The following is a 27,765-nucleotide window of genomic DNA, read 5'->3' as shown; positions in this document are numbered from 1 at the left end:
GCTGTTTGGAGACTAAAGCAAGGAATTCTTCAGAATGTGAACTCAGGTTTCAGGAGGGATCTCTGAGAATCTCTCTCCTGATATAGCCATGTGAGTTGTGTCTTTATTCCTGCACCTCCACTCCACTCAAGAGAGATAGTTTATGTTGGGGTCTGGTCAAGAGAAATAATTTAGGATCCGGGCTGACACCAGACCCTGACACTCTTCCATCTGGTCTCTGCAGATCCCCATCAGAAACTCCTCCTCCTGTCCTGCCCACAGCAGTTCCAGCTCTTACCTCCACCAGAGAACCTCACAAGTCATAGCAGCAGTGACTTACTTGTATTTTTAAATTAACCTATGATTTGAAAACTTTGCTCTTTAGTACACAGTTGGTTTTTCTGTTGTTTTGCTTTTTAGTGTTTTTGAGACAGGGTCTGTGTGACTCTGGGTGTCCTGCAAATATGTACAACAAACAGGTTGCCCTGCCTCCTGAGTGCTATGATTAAAGGCATGCATACTATGTCTAGCTCAATACCTAGTACTTAAAGAAACATTTAAAGGAAATATAATTTATCTTTGTGTTTTTTCCCTATTACCTTCCTAATGCCTGTTTGGGGGGGGTGTTTTTAATTTTCTAATCCACATATTAAGAGAGGAGCATGTGAATCTATACATACACAGATAAGTTATATAAGCCCAGCTTGGAATGCATACTTTTTCTAAATGGCAGGATGCAAAATAAATCTAGAGAACAATGTTAGGAAAGACTGTGTCCCAAGTCCTGGAAAACCTTTCCCTATTCCCATCGGTCACTTTAGAAGCTATGGCCCATCTGTTCAGTGCTGGTTGCCTCTTCCCTCATCTCACAGCTGCAGTTTAGGTCTTGCTATGACTTCCCAGTGTCTCACTATCCGACAAAGGGAGTCTAAAGCTATTAAGCTTATATAAAATGCTATATTTTTTAGCAACCTGGTTGATTATCTAGCCAATGAAGAGATGATTAAAACAGGCTTTCTCATCTTCAGGCAGCTAAGCAGCAACTAAAATCTTAGAAGTCTGAAAAAAATTTTGTCAGAAAAATGATTAATTATCAAAAGTAAGACTTTCTAATCATTAATTATCAAAAGCAAGACTTTCAATTAAATTAGAAAATTCCAAGAATGGCTTCAATACACATTTATTTAAAATGAGGCATCTGCAGAACAAATAATTCTTAAATTGTGATTCAGGTTGAAACAACTTCATAAAAATAGGCTGAGACCAGGCACATCCACAGATCTCAACCACAGATCACTTCTTTGCCCATTCTTCTTTCTCTTTTCTTTCCCGAATAACTTCTTTCAGATAGGGTTTAAGGTAGAATTTGTCCTAAGGAATGAAGAAAAATAATGGTCTTAAACCTCAAATTCATTATAAACTTTTTTTGCGTATAGCATAAGAAAATATAATCTGAAACTTCTAGGAACTATGTGCTTTTTAACTGTAAAACCTCACAAAGATCATGCAGTGAGGAAGTTAGGAGGAGGAGTACCAGGGGGGGAAAAAACAATGCCTATAAGTTTTCCAGGTTTCAACGATATCCATGCAAGGAACTAGAAGATCACTCAGGGGTCTTGATATAACTAAAACTCTTTGCATTAGAGAAGGAACTGAAGTAGAGGGGAAAAAAGCCTCAAGACAAAAAACCCCTGGAATCTAGCCCAGGCCTTCCACACTAAAGACTAGCTTAGTGATTTTCAAAGTCATTTCAGCTCACCTCACTCAGCTGCTGAAATGCTACTTATGTAGGATGAGTTGGAGAACACTAAAGCACTGTACAAATGAGTGTTTCTCCTGTTTCTGACTGCATGCTGAGTGATAAACACTGTTAGACAAAGCAAACCTGCTCTACCTCCTCATATTTTGTCCACTGCTCCTTAGGCAAGATCTGATGCCGCATGCTCAGGTCCAGGGCTCTCTTAATTCGAAACATTCTGTCATTATAAAGATGCTCAGGAAGCCTTCTTATGGCTTCTTTCACATCTTCAGTCTCATGTAGTGTATCATCTCGCATTAAACCTGTGATAGAAACGGAAAAAGCAGATTAAACAGCTATCTCCATTTTTTTTAAAAAGTGATTTTTTAAAAGTCTCATTATGTAGTCCTGACTGGCCTTGAACTCAGAGAATAACACCTAAGGTGTTGGTTCTTGTCTCTCCACCTTGCAAGAGCTAGCCCACCAACTTCTAGAGATGTCTCTGCCTCCAAACTTCCCAGATTGGCACACTGGGATTATAGCTGCTTGTGCTACTGTTTCAACTTTTTTTTAAATGTTTATTTATTTATTGTATAAACAGTATTCTGACTGCATGTCTGCCTGCAGGCCAGAAGAGGGCCCCAGATCTCATTATGAATGGTTGTGAGCTACCATGTGGTTGCTGGGAATTGAACTCAGGACCTCTGGAAAAGTAATTAGTGCTCTTAACCTCTGAACCATCTCTCCAGTCACCCTGTTTCAACTTTTATGTGGGTTCTGAACTCAGGTCATCACCATCTCCTCCACCCAGGATTTTTCTTTTCTAAAGAGCAAAATATCTTTAGGATTTAAAACTCAAGACTTGACTGAAAAAGCACCAAATCACTCTATAAGATGGAAACCAAAAGAATTTCAGACCTGAGTTATTTCTTGAAGGAGTATCTGGGCCTTTTGAAACCACTATCATAAAATTCCTATTTCATATGACCCAGTTCAGAAAATATTTAAAATGTGTATTTTGCCACTGAAAACACAAGTAGACCGCATCTCTTCTGAGATGAAGAAGATATTAAATAACTAGGACCAGTGAGATGGTTAGGCAGGTGAAGGTATTTATTGAACAAGCTAATGACCCAGGTTTGATCCCTAACCCCATGGAGGAAGGGAAGAACTGCATCCTAGAAGTCCTCCTCTGACTTCCACAGGCACACCTGCATAATAAATTCTCCTTTAAAGTCATAAAGAACTTAAAATTATACTAAAGACCCCCTAAGATCTGCCGATGCTTCCATTCAGCTTCTAGACCACAAAGTGAAGATCAGAGCAAATTAGATAGCTCTAAGAAAGCTCACAAAACATATAAAGATGTGAAAGAAAAAAAGCATTTAGAATTTTAGCCCTCTCTTCAAAAAATGAAAAACTCAAAATAGTTTAATTTTAAATTTGATACACACAAAAACAAAATAAAACATCTTTTTAGAACTATAAGAATTTTTAAAAAGCACAGCATTCAGGAACAACAAGAGGACCACAGAAAACAGAAACTCACCCAGTTTGTTGAATCCAGCAGCATTATAAAACCATTTTCGAAAACCATCCAGCCACTTGCTTGATGCTGCAACTATAATTACCACACTGTTAGTTGCTATACTTATGAATGAATAAAATACATCAATAACCAAAGAACTCTCGTACTCTTATAAACCTAAGAAAGAATATTCCTTTGCATAATTTCACTTACAACATCATGGGAGAAAACCGTGAGCTCAAAATTAAAGGTGCCTAATATTCACAGAAATACTTCCTAACACTTTGGGTTCTCAAAGTTCAAAGGCCCTCTGCATTGACCTGCTACTATCAGAACTGAAAGGACATGGGACAGGAAAAAGACCTGGAGCATTGTTATCATTTGTAGTCGCAAAAACAAATTTTTCTTTTTAAAGGGGGTGAAGCTATGAGAGTTCAGGTTAGGTGGCAAGTCTGTCCTAGTCTCAAAAACTTTTAGTCTACATAATCTTATTTGGCCATCATTTTAAAAATATAATTACTGGAAAAACTTTTATAACATCAGTTAATCATTTAAAAATCAATAGATTAGTAAAAAAAGCCCATTTTCCTCCTCCCAAACAGCTAACTGAACACAAATAAGGAGGAATACTCCATGTTAAAATTTATTGTAACAGAGCATGTATGTAACTTCAGCACTTGAAAAGCTGAGGTAGTTTAAGATTGTAAATTCCAGATCTTGTATACAAAGAAAAACTAAAATAAGGATTGGGAATGTAGCTCAGCCTTGGAGCTCAAGCCTAGCAAGCAAAATAACCAGTGCAAAAACAACTCATAATTCTTTGGGGAACAAGGCTGAGCCTGATGAATAAGTACCCTCAAAGAGGTCTAGGAAGCAGGACAGTGTCTGACAAGATGGCATCTTTCACTGGCTTGAAATTTGCCAAATAACTAGCCAATCAGAGCCCGAGATCCACCTGTCTCCACCTCGCCAGCACTAACATTAAAAGCATGACAGGCAGGTCTCACCATGTAACTGGCAGGTCTGGAACTCGGGCTTTATTAAAAACAAACAAACAACATGGGTTCTGGAAACTGAATTCAGGCATGTGCTTGCACTGCAAGGCAAGCATTTTATCAACTGAGTTCTCTTCTCATGGTCTAAACTTTCCTTTAAAATTGTGGCTAGGGCTAGTTTCTTACCAAAGAAGAAAAGCAAGTTCTCAATTAGCTCCTTCTGACTTTGTACACCTTACTATATGGCTTCCTCCAACCTCAGAAATTAAAATAAAATTGTTTCTAAGGGAAAATTAAAACAGTTAAGGGCGAATCACTCAGTTGGTATAGCATGTACCACAAAGTCCTGCGTTCAAGCACCAGCACGACGTAAAATGGGTGTGGTGGTGTATTCATGCAATTCCAGCATTTTTAGGGAAGCAGGAGGGTCAGAACTTCAAGGTCATCCTTCAGTATACAGTGAATTCAAGACTGGCTCAAAAAATTCAAACATAAAATTTAAAGAATTAAAAATAAATCTAAAAACAAACACATAGGAGCTAAACTGTAAACACAGCAGTAATTATAATAACGATTAAATTTAACACTTATAATGTGCCAGGCACTACTCTGCTCACCATTTCCACATTAGCTAGGTTAAAAGCATGTTGCAGAAAAGGAAGCAGGCTCACGGAAGGGAATCAATCTGATCTATATTGAAATCAGGTCTCTAGTATTAGACACGAACACCGACGCAGAATACCTTAAATTTAGTACCATTCTTTAAATTTTTGTCAAGTGGGTGACCTTCACAATTTCTAGGGACTGTGAGAAAGGTACCAGTATTGTTTTTAAAAGCTATTCCAACTTAAAGCGCCAGAGGGCAAAGAGTGAATTAGTTAAATATTCTGGCATTCTATCCCACGACAAATTGGTTCTAAGCCTACAGAAAAAAAAGAAATAAAAAAGTCGTTCCAGCTCTGCAGCCCATGTTCCAGATACACCTCGCTAAAGCTATAAACCTATCTAATCTCCTCTAATTTTGGCAAAAGTTCGTGGGGACTAGCTCAGAGAGCTATTTGCTCCGATCAATGTCACCAGCATGAAAAAGGTAGGATTTCTAGTGCAGAGGACCGTGTCTGTCTCCAAGGGCTCCCTTAGTCCACGGCGGCAGACTTCCACTCACCTCCTCACTTCCCCAAGCTGTCCTAAGGCCGAGGGGAAGGAGTCCGGACCCGCTGTCCAGCCATGGAGGGCTCCTTCCGCAGAGGTCCCGTTCCAGACCTCAGGCTGGCCAGGCCTGGCTCAGCAAAACCTGAGCTGGAGCTGGACTGGGACGCCACGTCCCTTACCCTCAAAGTGACTAGTTTGTTAGAGCAGAAGGGGAGCAAGATGCTAGGACTGAAAACCGCCCCGCGACATCCACTAGAGAAGACCAGACACTTACCAGCAGGTCTGCCCGCCATGATGACCTGAGATCGAAGCGCTGCCTTCTGGGTAAGTCCTAGAGGACACCCGGGGCTCTCGCGCAGGCGTCAAGCAAACCTTGGGGGACGGGGGAGGGGGAAGGAAAGGGAGGGGGAGGGCTCGTGCGCAGGCGTCCTGCAGACTTTCGAGTGTGTGGAGCGGAGCAGGAGCGGGGAGGGGCGGGGAAGGAGGGGAGGGGCGGGGCGGGGAGGGGCGGGCGCCCGAGCAGGCGCAGCCCTGACTGCCCGCGGAAGGCTTAGGTGACTGAGTGAAGTCCCTACTTTGGGCTGATGATTTTGCGCTCTCTGTTTCAAGAAACTTTTTTTTTCTTTGATACAATAAGAAAAACAGTGACCGAGATATTAGGAGACGATGTTATTCAAGGTTTTGTTACAGGAAGGTACTTTTACGATATTAATAAAAGAGATAGGTAATGTGGTAGAAGATTTTCAGGCACACAGTCCTCAGTATGGAAGGAATTCAGTAAGGAATTCTTTGATGCCCGAATTCCTTATGTCAAATGGTGCGGTGTTTTAATACAATCCACATACATCTCCTGCATTCTTTAAATCACCTTTAGATTACCTTTAAAACAGGATATAAAATACTGTCACGCTGCATTATTTTGGGAATAACACAGGAAAATGTACATACATGTTCAATACACAAATATCCCTCCCCAATCTGAATCCATAGATTTGGGCTCTTCAGGTACAGAAATGTGTCTGTATTCACACACTTCAGTATTGGAGAGAGAAGCTGAGTCTCAGGAAGTTTAGACAACATAAATGATCATAACCAAAGACAATGAATTCAATGAACTGGGATGAGTCTACTTTTTCTTTTCTAGAATTGAGAAATCCATGTTCAAATATAGGCTTCTTTATTTCTAGGATCATATGCTGCGCAACTAATCCCAGAAAACTAAACCTCTAGGCTTCACTTTCTCCACCTAAGGATCTATATCAAACCATTTTAGTAGAAAGTTAGGCCAGATAAGTTTTACAAACATTAACTTTAAAGCAGGAGCACATGCCTATGATCCTAGAATTCAGTAAGCTGAGGCAGGAGGATCACTGCAAGTTCTAGGTTGTAGTTGTCTACATACTGAATTTGACTCCATTCTGGATCAATCACCACCCACTCACCTAAAACTATATATATATATATATATATATATATATATATATATATATATATATATATATGTATATATATATATATGTATATATATATATATATTAAGCCTAAGATATATTTTAGAATATGTATGTAATATCAGAAGCAGAGCAAGTACATAGACTGTATATTTCAAGGTCTTAGCCCCAACAGGTGAGATCTAACACATAAAATAAGGACAGAAAACGGGGAAAGTGATGTTACCGTTGTTTGACCATGACTCAACTGTCTTTACCCTGCTGCCTTCCAGTCTTAAGTTGAAACCTGTGACAGTTATAACCTGTACCGTTATGAATTCAAAGTGTTAGTTAATGGCTTTAGTCATGGATTCTACAGTTATGCTACCTTTCTTCCCTTCTGTTTCTGATACCATATATCCCTCAGCTCTAAGAGTGTATGTAATGGTCAACATGAAGTCTGAAAGATAGGAAAACAGATACTTATATATACTGGCACATTGCTTTGCAAAGGATATTCATTAAACTCTTCATCCTGACAAGTTTCAGCATCGGAGTGATCATATGTCAAGGTATGTTAAAGTATCAGATATCCAATATAGTAAAAAAAAAATCCAGCTTTATAGGCAGTAAGCCTAGGGTTTGGTGTTCATGTTTTAGGGGGTTGGGGAAATGGTTTAGTGGATACAAACACTTGCTGCTCTTCCAGAGAACCTGGGTTTAGATTCCAGCATCAATGTCAGGCAGCTCATCACCATCTGTAACTCTTAGCTTTAGGAGATCTGATGTCCTCTTCTGGCTTCTGTATGTATGAACATACATTCACACACATATACATGCAAATTACTATAATAAATCTTAATATTTTTTAAAAATTTTTCTTTCTTCCTGTCATAGAGATTACATTACTTTGACTATTTAAATTTTAGACACATATATGTGATCCTTTGGTGCCCCCCCACCTCCACAAAAAAAGCAAGTTTTAAAGAGTAATCTTCAACATTTCTTTTCCTTTTAGAAGACTGGTGACTCCCCAGTCGTGATGAAGACATCTAGGATGCATCAATCTGCTCCATTAAACCACTTGTAATCTCAAGATAGATATGCTCAAGAAACAGATAGTTATGGTTTTAAATTGTTTAAAATTTTAGGATTGTCCACTACAGCAGCACAACTAACCTATTCTTTGTATGCCTCCGTGTATATGTGTTTGTGTGTCAATATGTGTGCATGTATGTGTGCAGGTGTCTGCATGCCAGAGGTCTAAGCTTAATGTCTTTCTCAACCACTCTTCACCTTAGCTTAGTTAGGATCTCTCACTGAATTTGGAGCTCACCAATTTGGACAAGACTAGCTGGCCAGCAAGCCTGAGGGAGCTTTCTGCTTCCACCTCCCCAGCACTGAGATTATACGTGCACTGGAGGTCTCAGTTATTACATGGGTTCTGGGGATTAAACTGAAGTCCTCGTGTGTGAGAAGCACTTGGCTGACTAAGCTATTGCCTTAGTCCCAAGCTAACCTACGATACTGAGCGGATTGCTCACAAAGGTGAATTGTCATTCTTAGACATAGACTGTTTCTTTGCTTATTCATTTCACACATTTATGTCACATTAACCAATGTATTTTAGGACATTAAATATCAAGTTAATAAATAATAGGAAAGACACTATATCTGGCCCTGAGCAATCATCAACTTAGTTACTTTACTCATAGTAGTCTTTCAGGATATCTGATACAACACAGAACTCTGGTATATAATAAACCACATTCTAATTTAGTGGTTTAAAACACATTAATTCTCAATTTTGACTTGGCTGGGTATTTCTGCAAAGACTGGAATACTCACTACCACCACTTTATTAGACCAGCATAACTACTTAACTACATTCTAAATCTTATCCTTATACCCAGAGATAAATGCAGCTACTACCTTCATCAAAAAAAAAAAGCCTCTTTATAGTAAATGGAGACCATCACAGAAAACCACAACTGGATACAATGCAGGAATCACCAGATTGTGGAAAGATCAGCCTCAATGGATACATCTACAACACAGCTCCTATGCCTGTGGCTCAGAGAAGATAGAGGAAAAGGAGACAGAAAAATTTAAGAGTCAGTACACTAAGAAGTCTGCTGTAAAACAATGGTATATTCCCAAGAGTGGCATTGCTGGGTCCAGGGGTAGGTTGATCCCGAATTTCCTGAGAAACCGAAACACTGACGTCCACAGTGGTTGCACAAGATGGCATTCCCACCAGCAATGGATGAGGGTACCCCGTCCTCCAAAGCCTCTCCAGCAAAGGCTATCATTGGTGTTTTTGACTTTAGCCATTCTGACAGGTGTAAGATGATATCTCAAAGTTGTTTTGATTTGCATTTCCCCAATTGCTAAGGAAGTTGAGCACGACCTTAAGTGTCTTTTGGCCATTTGAACTTCTTCTGTTGAGAATTCTCTGTTCAGATCAGTGCCCCATTTTTTAATTGGGTTAATTAGCCTTTTAAAGTCTAGTTTCTTGAGTTCTCTATATATTTTGGAGATCAGACCTTTGTCTGTTGCGGGGTTGGTGAAGATCTTCTCCCAGTCAGTAGGTTGCCTTTTTGTCTTAGTGACAGTGTCCTTTGCTTTATAGAAGCTTCTCAGTTTAAGTAGGTCCCATTTATTCAATGTTGCCCTTAATGTCTGTGCTTCTGGGGTTACACCTAAAAAGCGATCACCTGTGCCCATCTGTTGTAGGGTACTTCCCACTTTCTCTTCTATCAGGTTCAGTGTTATCGGGCTGATATTGAGGTCTTTAATCCATTTGGACTTGAGTTTTGTGCACGGTGATAGATATGGGTCTATTTTCATTCTTCTACAGGTTGACATCCAGTTAAGCCAGCACCTTTTGTTGAAGATGCTTTCTTTCTTCCATTGTATACTTTTAGCTCCTTTATCGAAAATGAGGTGTTCATAGGTTTGTGGGATAAAATCCGGGTCTTCTATACGATTCCATTGGTCGACTTCTCTGTTTTTATGCCAGTACCACCCTGTTTTCATTACTGTAGCTCTGTAATAGAGTTTGAAGTCAGGGATGGTAATGCCTCCAGAAGATCCTTTATTGTATAGGATAGTTTTGGCTATTCTGGGTTTTTTGTTTTTCCATATAAAGTTGATTATTGTCCTCTCCAGATCTGTGAAGAATTTTTATGGGATCTTGATGGGGATTGCATTGAATCTATAAATTGCCTTTGGTAGAATTGCCATTTTTACTATGTTGATCCTCCCAATCCAAGAGCAAGGGATGTCCATCCATTTTTTGGTATCCTCTTCAATTTCTTTTTTAAATGCCTTAAAGTTCTTGTCAAATAGATCTTTCACTTCCTTGGTTAGATGTACCCCCAAGATATTTTATGCTGTTTGTGGCTATCGTGAATGGAGAAGCTTCTCTGATTTCCCTCTCTGCTTCCATATCCTTTGCGTATAAGAGGGCGACTGATTTTTTGGAGTTGATCTTGTATCCTGCCACATTACTAAAGCTGTTTATCAGCTTTAGGAGTTCCTTGGTGGAGTTTTGGGGGTCGCTTATGTACACTATCATATCATCTGCAAATAATGAAAGTTTAACTTCTTCCTTTCCTATTCGAATCCCCTTGATCCCATTATGTTGTCTTATTGCTATTGCTAGAACTTCAAGCACTATCTTGAAGAAGTATGGCGAAAGTGGACAGCCTTGTCGTGTTCCTGAGTTAAGCAGGATGGCTTTGAGTTTCTCTCCGTTTAATTTGATGTTAGCTGTAGGCTTGCTGTATATAGCTTTTATTATATTTAGGTATGACCCTTGTATTCCTAATTTCTCCAAGACTTTTAAGATAAATGGATGTTGAATTTTGTCAAATGCTTTTTCAGCATCTAATGAAATGATCATATGGTTTTTTTTCTTTCAGTTTATTTATATGCTGGATTACATTGATAGATTTTCGTATGTTGAACCAGCCCTGCATCTCAGGAATGAAGCCTACTTGATCATAATGGATAATTTTTCGGATATGTTCTTGTATTCGGTTTGCCAGTATTTTGTTGAGGATTTTTGCGTCGATATTCATGAGTGAGATCGGCCTGTAATTCTCTTTCCTGGTTGAGTCTTTGTGTGGTTTTGGTATCAGAGTAACTGTAGCTTCATAAAAGGAATTTGGTAATGACCCTTCTGTTTCTATATTGTAGAATACATTGAGGAGTATAGGTATTAGGTCTTCTTGGAAGTTCTGGTAGAATTCTGCATTGAAACCATCTGGCCCTGGGCTTTTTTTGGTAGGGAGGTTTTTGATAACAGCGTCTAATTCTTCGCGACTAACAGGTCTATTTAAGTCATTCACCTGGTCCTGGTTTAATTTTGGTAAATGGTATTTATCTAAAAAAGTGTCCATTTCTTTTACATTTTCCAGTTTAGTGGTATACAGGCTTTTGTAGTAAGATCTATTGACTCTCTGAATTCCCTCTGTGTTTGTGGTTATGTCCCCCTTTTCATTTCTGATCTTATTTATTTGCAAATTTTCTCTCTGCTGTTTTACTAGTTTGGATAGGGGTTTGTCAATCTTGTTGATTTTCTCCAGGAACCAGCTTTTTGTTTCATTGATTCTTTGGATTGTTTTCTGTGTTTCTATTTTGTTGATTTCTGCCCTCAGTTTGATTATTTCCAGTCTTCTACTCCTCCTAGGTGAGTCTGCTTCTTTTTTTTCTAGAGCTTTCAGGTGGGCTGTTAAATCTCCAATATGTGCTTTCTCTGTTTTCTTTAAGTGGGCACTTAGTGCTATGAACTTTCCTCTTAGGACTGCATTCATAGTGTCCCATAAGTTTGAATAGGTTGTTTCTTTATTTTCATTGAATTCAAAGAAGACTTTAATTTCTTTCTTTATTTCTTCCTTAATCCAGGTATGGTTTAGTAGTTGACTGTTCAGTTTCCATGAGTTTGTAGGCTTTCTGGGGGTAGCATTGTTGTTGAATTCTAACTTTAATCCATGATGGTCTGATAAGACACAGGTGGTTAGTAATACTTTTTTGTAGCTGTGTAAGTTAGCTTTGTTACCGAGTATGTGGTCAATTTTCGAGAAGGTTCCATGAGCTGCAGAGAAGAAGGTATATTCTTTCCTCTTTGGGTGGAATAATCTATAGATGTCTGTTAAGTCCATTTGCTTCATTACCTCCATTAATTCTCTAATTTCTCTGTTAGGTTTCTGTCTGATTGACCTGTCCATTGGTGAGAGAGGAGTGTTGAAGTCTCCTACTATTAGTGTGTGCGGTTTGATGGCTGCCTTGAATTTTAGCAATGTTTCTTTTACGTACGTGGGTGCTTTTATATTAGGAGCATAGATATTCAGGATTGAGACTTCTTCCTGATGAATTGTTCCTGTTATGAGTATAAAATGTCCCTCTCTATCTCTTCTGATTGATTTAAGTTTGAAGTCAACTTTGTTAGAAATTAGTATGGCCACACCTGCTTGTTTCTTAGGTCCATTTTGCTTGATAAGCCTTTTCCCAGCCCTTTACTCTGAGTAGGTGCCTGTCTTTGTGGTTGAGGTGTGTTTCATGTAGACAGCAGAATGTTGGATCCTGTTTTCGTATCCAATCTCTTAGCCTGTGCCTTTTTATAGGTGAGTTGAGCCCATTGACATTAAGTGATATTAATGACCAGTGGTTGTTAACTCCGGTCACTTTTTTAGTAGTAGGGTTTGTGTGTTTCCCTTCTTTGAGTTGCGCTGGTGAAGGGTCTCTAGATGTCTGAGTTATTGTGGTCTTTGTTGGACTCCTTGGTTAGTGATTTTCCTTCTATTATTTTCTGTAAGGCTGGATTTGTGGCTACGTATTGCTTAAATTTGTTTTTATCCTGGAAAATTTTGTTTTCTCCATTTATAGTGAATGAAAGCTTGGCTGGATATAGTAGTCTGGGCTTCTATCCATGGTCTCTTAGTTTTTGCAGTACATCTATCCAGGACCTTCTGGCTTTCATGGTTTCCATAGAGAAGTCAGGTGTAAATCTGATAGGTTTACCTTTATAAATAAGTTGGCCCTTTTCCTTTGCGGCTCTTAATATTCTTTCTTTATTCTGTATATTTTGTGTTTTGATTATTATATGGCGAGGGGATGTTTTTTTTTTTTTTTTGATCCAGCCTATTTGGTGTTCTGTATGCTTCTTGAACCTTCATAGGTACATCCTTCTCCAGGTTGGGAAAGTTTTCTTCTATAATTTTATTAAGTATATTTTCTGGACCGTTGAGCTGCACTTCTCCTTCTTCTACTCCAATTATTCTTAGGTTTGGTCTTTTTATTGTGTCCCTTATTTCCTGAATGTTTTGTGATGAGAGTTTGTTGCACTTGCTGTTTTCTTTGATCAGTGCGTTTATTTTCTCTATGTTATCCTCAGAATCTGAGATTTTTTCTTCTATCTCTTGTATTCTGCTGGTTATGCTCGTTTCTGTAGTCTCTATTCGTTTACCTAGATTTTCCATGTCCAGCCGGCTCTCTGTTTGTGTTTTCTTCTTTGTCTCCATTTCAGTTTTCAAGTCATGAACTGTTTCCATTATCTGCTTGATTGTTTTTCTTTGGTTTCCTAGGGTATCATTCACTGATTTACTCAATTCCTCCAACTTTCTGTTATACTTCTCATCCATTTCTATAAGGGCATTTTTTATATGCTGTTTAATGGTGTCAATCACTTTCATGAAGTCAGTTTTTTCTACTTCTTCTTTATTAATGTGTTCATGTCCTCCTGTTGTGAAGTCGCTTGCTTCTGGTGGTTTCGTGTTGTTTTTCAGATTGTTGGGTGAATTCTTGCATTGGCGTCTCCCCATCTCTTCCTCCCAATATTCTCCTATGGATCTTCTTTTACAGGATCAGGTCTTCTTGCCCACTGATGTACCTTCCCAGTGATGTCACTCCCCAGTGATGTTTCTCCTGGTGTCCAGATCGGATCTCCTTGCTGCTTGGTTAGCTCACAAACAAAGGGCCCACCCTGCTTGCTGCAGGCAGGCTATGGGGACAAAGGAGCTACCAAGCTCCCCTTTACCCTCCGCTTTGTGTTAGGACCCAGCGCCCAAGCAGGCTGAGCAGGGAGGCGCTCTGCCACCAAAGAAGGGAGGGGGGAGGGAGACAGGGGGTGAGGGAATCTGGATATAAGCTGCATGGATAGGAAGAGAAAGGAGGTACAGGGCAGTATAGCCCCTGTAGGTTGATCAGGAAGTGTAGGCGGGCTATTCCCGGGTGCCGCAGCACTCACTCACCACAATGATGTTTCACTAGGTGCCCGGATCGAAACTCCGTGCTGCTTGATTAGCTCGCAAACAAAGGGCCCACCCTGCTTGCTGCAGGCAGGCTATTGGGACAAAGGAGCTACCGAGCTCCCCTTTACCCTCCGCTTTGGGTTAGGACCCAGCGCCCAAGCAGGCTGAGCAGGGAGGCTCTCTGCCACCAAAGAAGGGAGGGGGGGAGGGAGACAGGGGGTGGGGATATCTGAATGTAAGCTGGATGGGATAGGAAGAGAGAGGAGGTACCGGGCAGTATAGTCCCTGTAGGATGACCAGGAAGTGTAGGCGGGCTGTTGGTGAGGGACTTTTTTTGTATTGTATTTGTATTTGGCATTTTGTAAGCTTCTTGTACCTTCATAGGGATATCCTTCTTTCGGTCGAAAAAGTGATCTATGATTTTGTTGAATATATTTTTTTTGTGTGTTTAAGCTGGAGTTCTTTTTCATCTCCTAACCAATTATTCTTAAGTTTCGACTTTTCATGGTGTCCCAGATTTCCTAGATGTTTTGTGTTAAGAATTTGTTGGATTTAATGTTTTCTTTGACTAATGAGTCTATTTCCTCTATAGTATTTCAGCACCTGAGTTTCTTTCTTTTATCTATTATATTCTGTTGATTATACTTGTCTCTATTGTTTCTGTTCATTTACCCAGATTTTCCATATCCAGAATTCTTTTAGTTTGTGTTTCTTTATTACCTCTATTTCAGTCTTCAAGTCTTGAACTGTTTGCTTCACCTGTCTGATTTTTTTCCCTTGGTTTTCTTTGAAGGATTCATTATTTTTTCCAATTTTTTGTCTTTTCCTCTTTCTTTAAGGGATATTTTTGTTTCTTCTTTAATGGTCTCCGTTATTTTCATAAAGTTATGTTTAAAGTTGTTTTCTTCTGCTTCTTCTGGGTTAGGATGATCAAGTCTTCCAGTTGTGTGATCACTGGGTTTTGGTGTTACCATGCTGCTTTTTAGGTTGTTGGTTGAATTCTTGCATTGGTGCCTACCCTTCTCTCCAAATGAGGCCAGCAGTGTCTTTGTGTTGTGGTTCAATCCTTGCAGTGGCTCTCTGAGTGGTTTGTGGGTTTTTTTTTTGTATACACTGTACTGTCAATGTCTGTCTCAGAATGCCTCTGAGGTCTCCATAAGCCTGATCTCTTGGTTGTCTCTCCTAGTTTACTCTCATGGTCCTCTCTTTTGGTCCCCATAGTTTTGTTGTATGCTCTTGGTCCTCTCAGTATTGTAGCAAGCTCTCAGCTCTTAGGCAGGATGGGGCTAGTAGCCTACAGGGTTCAATATTCATGGTTGGGTTTTGGGGGAGTCTGCCTGAAAGAAACCCTCCTGCTGGGTGACTAGAAAAGTTGAGAGAGTTGGTGGAAGGGCCCATGGTTTTATTCCACTGTGGAGGTTCTAATGACTGGGGTATCCCACTGCATGACTGTTCACTTACTTCTTAAGTCCCCTCAGTATTGGAACAAGCTGTGTTTCAGATTTCCACCTTGGGAGTGGAGTGTGGCTAATAATTTGGTGGGGCCAGTGGATGATGGGGTTGGATTTGGGGGAAACTCCCTGCTGGCTGGCTAGAAAAGCCAAGCACTCTGAGACTGCTTGATTTGAGACTCCAGAGTTTTCATAACTCTCAGCATTACTATCTTCATAGGTTCTACTATGATAGCCTTTTAAGCATTTTGTAAAATATTGTATATTATTAGCTTTTAAGAAAAAATGACTGAAAAAATACAAAATATAAATGTGGTCACTTAGACAATTTTAAATATATAATTAGGCAATATTAATTGCTTTCACAACTGTAACCATGAATCTAATGCTTGGTCACTGTTCTGGAGGTGATGAAGCCTTTAGGATTTATAGCCTGAGGGAAGGAAGTGAGATCACTGGAAGTGTGTTCTTAAGAGAACACTGGGAGTCATGTCCTGTCAAAACACAGTTCAGAAATGGAGTCCTGTGAGGAGAATATTGAGATCTTGGGAGGATGCTCCAAGACAAAAGAATCTTGTGTCCTCAATTTCTTTAAAACATGGAATTGTTCTTTCAGTGTAATTTTTATGCTTCTTTCAGTTGTAGAGGATAGGAGTGAATTCACCTTAGATTGCTCATTATTGCTTTCTCTTGTTATTCAATTAAGTATTTAAGCTATCCTTTATATGGCTCTATGGAAAAACATGTTTTTGTCACATGAAGATTGTCATATCATGGTACACAGCTTGGGCTTGTGTAACATCTTTTTTTTTAATTTTTACATGACAACCACCATTCCTGCTCCCTCTCATCCTTCTTCTCTCTCCTATCCAATCCACCCCCATCCACTTCTCAGAAATGGTAAAGCCTCCCACAGGGAGTCAACAAAGACTGACACATTAAGTTGAGGCAGGACCAAGACCCTCCCCCTGCATGAAGACTGAGCAAAGCAACCCATCATATGGAAGGTACTCCAAAAAGCTAGCTGCTGCATCAGGGATAGATCCTGGTCTCACTGCCAGGGGCTCCCTCAAACAGACAAATCTATACAACTATTGGTCACAAGGATAGGTACTAGGTAGATACCATATAGGGTCCCTAGCTGTTTAGTCAAGAGTATATGAATTCCCAAGAGCTCTGGCCAACTTTCTCTGTGGTTTTCCCCTTCATACTCTTAACCACTCTTGTTCATATAATCCGTTCTCTGTCTCTTCAGCAAGACTCTTGATCTCAGTCTGGTGTTTGTTGCTCATCTCTCTATCTGCTTCCATCAGTTACTGGATGAAAGTTCTGCGATAACAGTTAGGGTATTCACTAATTGGATTACAGTGTGCCAGTTCAGGCACACTCTCCACTATTTCTAAGAGTCTTAGTTGGGGTCATTCTTACGGATTCCTAGGAACTTCCCTAGCACCAGGTTTCACCATAACCCCATAATGGTCCTCTCTATAAAGATATCTCTTTCACTGCTCTCCCACTTCATCCATTTCCCAACTCGACTCTCTTATTCTCACATGATGTCTTTACCAATCCCATACACTCTACCAACCCCCTGCCCCAAGTTTACTCAAGAAATCTCATCAATTTCCCCTTACCAGGGAGATCCATGTGTTTCTCTTATGATTCTCCTTGTTACCTAGTTTCTCTGGACCTGTGGATTGTAGTCAGGTTATCCTTTGCTTTATATCTAGTATCCACTTATGAGTGAGTACATATTGTGTTTGTCTGCCTGGGTCTGGGTTTCTCACTAAATATGAATTTTTGAGTTCCATCCATTTGCCTGCAATTTTTAGGATGTCATTGTATTATAGCTGAATAATAAAATTTTAAGAAAAGATAATTTTAGAATAATGTGAGTGGCCTACCGCAGCATGCTTTTACAGTGGAGTCTTATATCTTTTCATGTTAGATAAGTTTATTTTATGTGAACATATAAAACTACTTAATGTTTCCATAAATCTCTAATTTTATTTGGAAAAGTAAACATATGATGTTTTTAGATAATAGAACAATTAAAAACACTAATGGAATTTTCTAAAAATCACTAGTGATAAAAAATAAACATGCTGCTAATATTGAAAACTTACTAGATGAGTAAAAAAATGTCAGTAAAACAGTCACTTTGGGATGTACTTACATTACTGGAGTAATTTCATCAACCAGGTCCTCCCAAGTTGGGTGTAGGAGTCTTTTCTGTTTGTGTGTTGCTTCATTGGTTAATGAATAAAGAAACTGCCTTGGCCTGATAGGGGCAGAACTTAGGTAGACAGAGAAACTGGAACTGAATTCTGGGAGGAAGAAAGCAGAGTTGGAAAGCTACCATGGTGCCACCAGAGTCAGACATGCTGAATCTTTTTCGGTAAGCCACCGACAAATGATGATATACAGATTAATAGAAATGGGTTAACTCAGTGTGTGGGTGCACCCCTCGCGGTCCTGAGTTCTTTGCTCGTGCTCTCTCTCCATCTGCTCCTGATTTGGACCTTGAGATTTCAATCCGGTGCTCTAATGTGGGACTCTGTCTCAGTCTCCTTTCATCGCCTGATGAAGGTTAACATATGTTTTTCTTTGGGTTCTCCTTCTTATTTAGTTTCTCTAGGATCCTGAATTATAGGCTCAATGTCCTTTATTTATGGCTAGAAACCAAATATGAGTGAGAACATCCCATGTTCCTCTTTTTGGGTCTGGCTTACCTCACTCAAGAACAATGGCAATGGGTTTTTGATCCACTGCATGTACTGGCTTTGTGGGAGCCTAGGCAGTTTGGATGCTCACCTTACTAGACCTGGATGGAGGTGGGTGGTCCTTGGACTTCCCACAGGGCAGGGAACTTTGATTGCTCTTTGGGCTGATGAGGGAGGGGGACTTGACCGGGGGAGAGGGAGGGCAATGGGAGGCAGTGGCAAGGAGGAGGCAGAAATCTTTAATAAATAATTAATTTAAAAAATGGGTTAACTCAAGGTGTAAGAGTTAGCCAATAAGAGGCTAGAGCTAATGGGCCAAGCAGTAATTTAATTAATACAGTTTCTGTGTGGTTACTTCAGGACTAAGCAAGCCTGGTGGCTGAGAAGAACAATAGGGCCTTCCTTGCAACACAAATTGATAATGTTACCTCTAAATTCTGGTTGAATCTGAAACTGTGTCCCATTGTAATAATGTGATTCTGCTGTGACCAATTAGCTATCTTATCATGTAACGTGTTTTGTTGCCAAGCCTGATAACCTGAGTTTATTCATTAGGCTTAACTAGGTCCCACATAGTGGAGGGAGAAACTGGACTCCATCACATTGTCTTCTAATCCGAGAACAAGTGTTGTTGCATGAAGAGAGGTAAGCATACATACATTCATGTGCACATGTACGCACACATAAATAAAATAATATTTTTGAACATTGAAAAATTCCTCTTGTTTGTAGCTTTACAGTTGTGCATACACATTTAGACAACTGTCATGACATCTGAAAATGCCAATGGAGTGATTTATTTCCTCTCATACTCTCTTTTGGCACTATATGATCAATTCATAACACACCAAGGACTCAGGCAAACAATCTTATTTGAATTTGTATAATTTTGCTTTTATTTTTAAGTTCACTTATGGTATATGCTTAAGTTGATCACTATTTTGTTTTTATTTACATATATATGGTAATATTGCATATCAGTATTTTACATAGACACAGTGTATGCATTAAAAAAACACCTAAAATCTCTTCAACTTACCATAACAATCAATTAACTATTGCTTTAATACAGTGCATTAATTTTGTAGTATTGTTTGCTATGTATAAAACTATGAACTTAGATATCTTCTTTTTTTCTCTGTGATATACTATTATTGACCACAGTTCTTCTCTTTTTCTATTTATTCAACTTTTTAAAACTTTGCATATAAGTGAGAGCACACCTTACAGTTTTACTTTCTACCTGGCTTTTCACTTAGCATAATGTTCTCCAAATCCATCAATGACATTATATCCCTCTTTTTTTGTTGTTTGAAGAAATTTTATTGTTTTTAGGTTATGGTATTACATGGAATGATGATATCTCTAAATAATTTAGTTCAGTATTGTAGTATGCTTAGGACAGTCATAGAAGTAAAAAAAAAATAGTGAAATACATTCAGATATCCACACTATTAGAATTTATTACATAAAAGGAATATATAGCTAACCACAATCATTGATCTCTAAAAAATACAAAAGAATTACACCATTAATAATTGATTTTGACAAATGTACTTTTTTCTTCGGTATTTTTTTTTTGAGAAAAGGAAGAAAAAAAACAAGTTTCCACCTCCTCCCAGCCTCCCATTTCCCTCCCCCTCCTCCAACCCTTCTCCCCCTCCTCCCACCCTTCTCTCCCTCCTCCCACTACTCTCCCCCTCCCTCTCCAGTCCAAAGAGCAGTCAGGGTTCCCTGCCCTGTGGTAAGTCCTAGGTCCTCCCCCGTCTGTCCATATCTAGGAAGGTGAACATCCAAACTGGCTAGGCTCCCACAAAGCCAGCACATTGCATAGAATCAAAACCCTGTGCCATTGTCCTTGGCTTCTCATCAGCCCTCATTGTCTGCCATGTTCAGAGAGTCCAGTTTTAACCCATGCTTTTTCAGTCACAATCCAGCTGGCCTTGGTGAGCTCCCAGTAGGTCAGCTCCACTGTCTCAGTGGGTGGGTGCACCCCTTGTGGTCCCGACTTCTTTGCTCATGTTCTCCCTCCTTCTGCTCCTCATTGGGACCTTGGGAGCTCAGTCCAGTGCTCCAGTATGGGTCTCTGTCTCCCTGGCATAGAACTTATTCCATAAACCCTATGTGTTCCATATATTTTTATATGTAATATTATGTATTTCATCCATCACACAGTATATCACATATATTGCCTTTACCTAGTAGTAAGCATTTTGAAAACAATGATACTAGAATTAGCTTTGCATGTTGCCCAATGTTAAGCTATCTAGCACAAATTTACTTGAAACACATGATTTTCTTCAATTTTTAGAGTGTTGAAATCTTCCAGATGATTATCAACATTGGATTTGCAGGTATGTATTTGTGCCAACAATTTACGAATTCATTTCTCCAACTTTTTACCATAAGATGGTGCATCATTTTTATGCATATCTGAGAAGTTATAAATATCTAAGGTGTGATGCTAATATGGCATTGATTTTCATAGTCACATGTTATATTCCCTTTTGATTCAAGGTTTCTTCCCTCTGAATTTTGGATTAAACCATGATGTTAAATTGATAATTTTATATTGCTACTTTTATTCCATTGTATGCACTTCTATTTATCTACTCCCCACTTCAGTACATTAGGGTTGTATCAAATCTGTACCTGTTAGGAATGCAACAGTGTAAATGTTCCTGTGTTTGTCATACATACAGATTCATTTTATTTAGTTAAATAGTTAATAGTGAGCCTACTGTGTTAAATGACTTATTTGTATACTTAAAGTTATCAATGTTTTTATCGGTGGTGTTTATATTCATGGGCCACCTGATAACAAAGCAGCCTGAAGATGAACAAGTATATGGTGGAGAAATAGGAGAGAAAGAGAAGTAGACAGGCTTGAATGTTATGCTAAGTGGCAGATCTGAAGAAGTGAGCATGTTGAGGACTAGGCTAATGTTGGTGGCCTGCTTGCCACCAAGGACCAGGATGATGTCAGGTGCTGGTCTGTTGCCAAGGGCCATGTCAGGGTATGTGATCCTACAGCAGCTGGAGTCTATGTTGATATCAATGACAACAAGAATGTCCAGAGTCTGGGCTACCACCTGTGGTCACTTTGTTATCTGATGGCCATGGCACCACTGGGGTCATATTCATGAGTGGACTTTAGATGCCAACCAAGGAACATGATGACTTTGCCAGAGCTGCTGCCAAGGTCATGTCTGGGTCCACGACTCTGCCACAGCCAGTGTCTGTGATAATGTCCAAGGCTAATGACACTAACAAAGGCCTTGCCAATACCATGGGTCTGGGCTCTGACCTGGGATCAAATGGGTTTCCAAGGGTGATACTACTATGAATGTCATGACAATCCGAGTGGCCCGTGCTGCTACCTGGGGTCATGGTGACATCTGGACCCAAGATGCTACCAGGAACCATGTCTGGGTCCATGGTCCTAGTTCAGCTGAGACCTATGTTGATGACTGTGGCTCATGGTAACACTGAAGTACACACAGATGACTGGGGTCTAGGCCACAACCTGTGGCACTGTTGGTATCCAAGGGCAAGCTGCCACTGGGTCCAGGCTAAACTTGGTGGCCTGTATTTCCTTACACAAAGGACTATGGTGTTGTCTGGTCCCAGTTTTCTGTAAAGGGCCATGACTGGGACATATCTGGGTCTGTGACCCAAAAGCCACCAGAATCTGAGTTGCTATCTGGGACTCCTATTACCACCAAAGGCTATGTGAATGCCTGTGTTCTGTGCAGCTAGCTACTCAAGACAATGTCAGTGTCTAAAGAACCTAGTACTACCAGGGCAATACAGATCTGGTTCTTCTTTATTGTTAATCACGGCCATACTGATATTCATGCATCATTTTCTCTCAAAGGCCATGTCTGCGTGTTTGTGTGTCTGTGTAAATGTCTATGTGTATGTGTGTGCATGTGGGTGAGAGAAGGTGTGTATGTGTGTGTTTGTATGTATGTATGCAGGTATCCTAGGTCTGATTCCCTGAAGCTGGAGTTAAAGGTGTTTGTGAGTAACTCAGTGTGGATTCTGGGTTCTGAAGTTTTCTTAACCACCATGTCATCTTAGCAATCCATAGTTTTAAAGAGTCTTTAACATGGGGATACATTTTTTTCCCTTCTTTCTGAGGACTTTAGTTCAAAACGGTGACATTTCAAACACAACAGAGAGGATAGGTGGTGTATTTAAAGCCTGAAAATAAAAGAAAGACCATTCCAGATATTGGAAGACACAGACTGCAGGCACAAAGTACAAATATTATAATATCCAGGATATTTGTGTGTGTGTGTGTGTGTGTGTGTGTGTGGCTCAGACCGCTTTACCCCCTTAGAAACTTGCAGCCTGTACAAGGCTGCAATTAGATGCAGCTAGCATCCTTAACTCTGAAGCTATCTACAATTGATAAGCATTTGCAAATGAGAAAGCAGCTTTATCCAAGGGAGTCTCTGCAAACCCAGCAGTCAATGACCAACAGAAAATGAACTCACTTGCATCACTGGAGGTCTTTTGTCATGGAAGAGATGTTTTTTAAAACAGCAATATTGTTATTCATGTATTCATTCATTTTTGTCCTATAGAGTTTATATATGTATATATATAGTGGCTTCCAGGTTTGTGCTTTTATGTGATTCCTGAATATGAACACCAAGTCTCTGCATCTATACGTGTTTCTTGTGTCTTGTGTTCTTTTCCTTTGTTCATTTTGCCCTATTCCAATTTGTACATTTTTGTTTTACCTTATATTATTTTATTATTGTCCCCTAGGTGACTGCTCATTTTCTAGTGTGACACAGATGGGAGGAGAGGCAGAGTGGAGCTGGAAGGAGTAGAAGGGAAAACATTCAGGGTCTAAAATATCTATATTTAATATAAACAAAAAGCAAAGCAACAGTAACAACAATAAAAAACAACCCCAACACAGATACCCTCCTTTACCCAGTAAGATGAAAGCCTCTTTTTTTTTTGGACTTCTGCTATATTGTGTGCAGTGTTAATAGATTTTATCCACTTTCAAATGAATAACAATCTCATTGCCCTTTTCTCAAATATGCCTTTTCCCCATTGCTCATCGTTTTACTCTGTGGATCATTTTATTTGTATATATGTGTATAAAGACAGTATTTGGGCTATATCTAGAACTTTAACATAAAATTCAAATGTCAGTTTTTAACCCCGTAGATGTCAGATGATTTCAGTTTCTAGGGTATGGTATCGATTCTGTTCCTTAGACTACTATACTGGCCATATCTTTGCTGGGCCAGGCACATGAATGAAAGGCCACTATCAGTTAGTAGTTTTAAGGGACTCATACAAAATAGAGAATTGGAGATTTTCAGAGAACAGAATTTTTCTTGCTTATGTAACAGGTAGTGCCACACGATTAAAGTGGAATGATTTAACATATAATTTTATAAGTTACATAGCCTTTAGATTATGACCATCGGTTTACTTGGTAGTTCCCTAATTTAGTGTATTAACCATCAACTCTGCTTGATGACTTTCCCAAGTTTTCTACACTGCACTTAGACATTTTCTAGGAAACAGATTGAACATATTAAAAACTGCACATTTACAAAAAGAAGAACCATGCTGGATACTTTATCTTACAAGTGAAACAATTTGAAAAAAAAAATGACATCTATATAGTCACCTTTAGGGAAGAACCAGTAGAGGCAACTAATGTATTGCTTCTCCACTGATGACTCTGAATCATCTTCTGAATAAGATTTTGCTTTCAAATTTTAACTCTGTGTACTTTTTGAGACAATAAAACCTGAAAAGCTAGAGACACAAGACCTAAATATGGAAGCATTCATTGTAATAATTCATTTATTTACCCCCAAAAATTGATGTTTAATTTTGAACATTGTAGACTGTTTAAAAATCTATAAAACACATTTATTTATCCACAGGGTTTTTTAAAGAAAAGTACATAGTGATGTATTATAATTTCTCAAAGGAACAGAAGCAACACACTAATAGTGTGTGGGAAAGGAAATACGCTGCGAGGTAGGTGACATGTGTTGGTTACAAGGCTATGTAATGTGTGCCTTAATGGAACCTTACAATATACAGTTGTCCATATGTTTTTAGAGCTCCCACATGAGATTTACTCAGCAAAGTCTGTCATAACCAACTCTTTTGTATAATCTTTGGATTGATACCCATATATCTTTGTTCCTCAATGTATAGATGACAGGATTCAGGGCAGGTGTGATAGCAAAGTCAGCAATAAACAGGTATTTATCAACTCCTGATGTGGGGAAAGGCCACACATAGAGAAATATACATGGAGTAAAAAAAAGAACAACCACGGTGATGTGTGATGACAGAGTGACAAGTGCCTTGGACAAGTCTCCTGAAGACCTTTTCCAGACAGTGATCAAAATGAACATATAGGAGAGAAGAAGCAGGAAGAAGGTCCCCATGCTCATGAAGCCACTGTTGGCAGCAATGATAAATTCAAACTTGCCTCCATCAGTGCATGCGAGTTGTATGATCCGGGGGAAGTCACAGTAAAAGCTGTCTACTTCATTAGGACCACAAAAAGGCAGGTTTATAACAAAAGAGAACTGGGACAGGGCATGGACCACACCAGTGACCCAGCCAACAATTACAAATGAAATGCATAATTTAGGGCTCATGATGGTCAAGTAGCGCAGAGGCTTACAGATGGCTGTGTACCTGTCAAACGCCATGGCTATGAGCAGCACCATCTCCACTCCTCCCATAATATGGATAAAACACATCTGAGTCATACAACTGCGGAAAGAAATTACTCTGTGTTCTTTCAGAAGATCTGAGATCATCTTGGGAACTGTGGTACAAGAAACCCACACATCATTCAAAGACAGGTTGGCCAACAGGAAGTACATAGGTGAATGTAAATGTGAGTCAGCAATTACCAAAATGACAATAAAGAGATTTCCCACAATGATTCCTAAGTAGAGTGCAGAGAACGTCAGCATGAGAAAAACTTTAGTTTTCCAAGAACTAGAGAGTCCTAGAAGCACAAACTCAGAAACCATGGAGTAATTTAGTTGATCCATTGGCGTGGGCAGTTTCAAATCACTTGTTAGGAAATGAGGAGAAATTGTAGCTTAGCTATTAAGGGATATTTTCCACTTGTGGGGCTCTTTTATTTTCTGAATTTCAATATCAAGAGAAAAAACTCTGAGTTGTATAGCAAAAGAAAAAAAATGAAAAATAATAAAGTTATCAGCATAGTACCCCTAAAGAAACACAAGCATAAATATGGTAGAGGGGGCAAATGGGGTTCCTCCTTTTAATTCTACATTCAGACATTTTCTTTTAGTAGATTTGCTTTTCAGTATTTCTGAATATATTCTATGAACTCTTTTCTAGATGTTTTCAATGTCTAATCACTTCAGGTGACAGAAAATATCCATATAGTGTGTTCTTGCTCTCTTTTGCAAATTATTATTTCATGTATTTGCTTCACTGGTGGCAAAATGAAGGTTTTTTACCCATTTCGTTTATATTTATTTTTATAAAATTATTAAAATATTTTGGCAGACATACATTAGTTATATTCATTCATGGGTGTATTATGATTATGAATACATGCAGAAGTATTAGATATACTGTTTCAGTCTTTCTACCCTCCCACTTTCTCACTTTCAAACCACTATTGATTACTATTATATAGTAATACTGAGTTTTTTTAACATTGCCACACATGATCAAAAGTTGTATATATTTTCTCTCTGTGGCATTTCCTTTAACAAAGGGTCTTTCATTTTTATCCATTATCTGCAAATGGCTCAATTCTTTCATTTGTTTGACTAATATTGTATTATATGTTGGCTATTTCAACATGTCACCTATTGTAAATAGTACAGTCATAAATACATAAAAGCATGTATCTCTTTGGTATGATGAATTTGTTTATTTAAGATAAACCCAAGCTAAAATAATGGATAAATATGGCAATTCTAGGCTAAAATTTTGAGGAACATCTATAATTCAATACAGCTGCTACATGATCATTCTCATCATGAGTGCATAAAACAGAACTTTTAGCTTATTCTTGAAGAAGATTGGTTACTTTTTATTTGGTAGGTGACACTGTGATTTCATTACAGTTTTGATTAGTGTTTCTCTTGTGGTTTATGATTTAATATAGAATTTTAAATATTTTTCTTGTTTTTAATGCATATGATGGTTTGGTCTGTATATCTATATGTGTACCACGTATGTACAATTTACATTGAGGTCAGAAGAGGACATTCAATTCTCTGGCCCTGGTGTTATTACAGTCTATGGGCTACTTTATGGGTGCTGGGAATTGAACATGGGTCCTCTGTAAAAGCAGCAGGTGGTCTTTTCCATTGAGCCATCACAACATCCCCAATATAAATCATTTTCTGTATAGCATTTGGGCATCTATGTTAGAAGTGACATTCATTTTTATTTCCCATGAATTTTAAATGAGATTGCTTATTTTTTTCAGGGGAGCATTTAGCATTTTGATTATCTTAAATATAACAGATAAATGTTCATATTATTCTTTTATTTGTCCTTGATTTTATTTATGTATCTTTTTGTTTTGTGATATAAACACTCCTTCCATTATTTGTGCTTTCACCATATTGTAGTTTTGAAATCCTATCTAAAGTTATGGCTATACCAATGATAGAAGTTTTATTATTTTTTCTTGTAGATTTTTTTTTTTACAATTCATGTCTTCCTTGTATATGTCTTGCTTTTTTTATACACTTATCATGGACATTCCCTACTCAATTGAGATGCTTTTTAAAAAAACATTTACTTTATTACACTTATGGTTTTGCTTAGATATCAACATTCCGTGGCTGTAAGGGTAAATATGTTATTGGTTTTAAAATTATATACCAATACATAGCATTAATTTTGTACTTCTTTTGTGTGAAGATGTTTAGCAATCCCATTAACACTTATAAGATGTAAAATTCTGTGTATGTTGTATATTTTTGATCTGGACTTATATCTTATAAAAAAATAAATCTCCAGAGTTAAAGTGGGATAAAGTGTCAGGGTCAGGACTTACGTTTACAAATTTTAAACACATATTCAATGTTTTTTGTTACAGTACTATGCTACTCTGATTGTTACTTCGACATACACTCTGGTTTCCACAAACATCTTCCAATCAAACAGCCCCCAACTTCTATGTCCTATAGCTAGTATTAACTCATTTAGGATAAGAGTCTCTGGTGTCCCCTAGAACTACTCCTCTCTTGCCAGTCATTCCTCAGCAATCCTCATTGTTTGTTCAGTCAGTCCTACCATCTAATTGCCATAGACACCTTGTTTCTTGAGAGAAACTCTATTCAGGCTATTTTTTTTTTTCTTTATCACAACCGGTTTTCCCTTACTCTTTTCCTGTATTTCTCTACAGGATTCAAGCCCTGATTTTATTAATTTCTCTATGTATTCTTCTAAGCCTTTGGCTTCTTGACTTCATGAAATTCTTATAACTGCTTTTTTTCCTTCCTG

The 27,765-nt window shown here is 38.7% G+C and overlaps 2 protein-coding genes across 2 annotated transcripts; both read right to left on the bottom strand.

The window, feature by feature from the left end:
* Positions 1-1,143: 1,143 nt before the first annotated feature.
* LOC142843619 (cytochrome b-c1 complex subunit 7) lies at positions 1,144-5,786 on the bottom strand. The gene is made up of 4 exons (XM_075961256.1): positions 5,667-5,786; positions 3,267-3,338; positions 1,874-2,040; positions 1,144-1,350 (listed from the first exon to the last, which is right to left on the bottom strand). The coding sequence occupies exons 1-4, from the start codon at positions 5,683-5,685 to the stop codon at positions 1,273-1,275; spliced, it is 336 nt and encodes a 111-aa protein (XP_075817371.1). The 5' UTR covers positions 5,686-5,786; the 3' UTR covers positions 1,144-1,272.
* An 18,594-nt stretch (positions 5,787-24,380) lies between these two features.
* On the bottom strand, positions 24,381-25,316 carry LOC142844241 (olfactory receptor 4F21-like). Its single transcript, XM_075962563.1, has one exon. It carries the CDS (start codon positions 25,314-25,316, stop codon positions 24,381-24,383), a length of 936 nt encoding a protein of 311 aa, XP_075818678.1.
* Between the last annotated feature and the right edge of the window lie 2,449 nt (positions 25,317-27,765).

The sequence above is a fragment of the Microtus pennsylvanicus genome, chromosome 2 (genome assembly GCF_037038515.1).
Source record: "Microtus pennsylvanicus isolate mMicPen1 chromosome 2, mMicPen1.hap1, whole genome shotgun sequence".
Taxonomy (NCBI): domain Eukaryota; kingdom Metazoa; phylum Chordata; class Mammalia; order Rodentia; family Cricetidae; genus Microtus; species Microtus pennsylvanicus.
This window is presented reverse-complemented; position numbering and strand designations above follow the sequence as displayed.

Excerpts from the sequence above, each read along its gene's own strand:
- LOC142843619 (XM_075961256.1), bottom strand. Across the intron at positions 2,041-3,266 it reads TGCTGGATTCAACAAACTGG|GTTTAATGCGAGATGATACA; the intron begins GTGAGTTTCTGT and ends TTTCTATCACAG. Across the intron at positions 1,351-1,873 it reads AGTGGACAAAATATGAGGAG|GACAAATTCTACCTTAAACC; the intron begins GTAGAGCAGGTT and ends TTCATTCCTTAG.
- LOC142844241 (XM_075962563.1), bottom strand. The coding sequence starts at position 25,316 with ATGGATCAACTAAATTACTCCATGGTTTCTGAGTTTGTGCTTCTAGGA.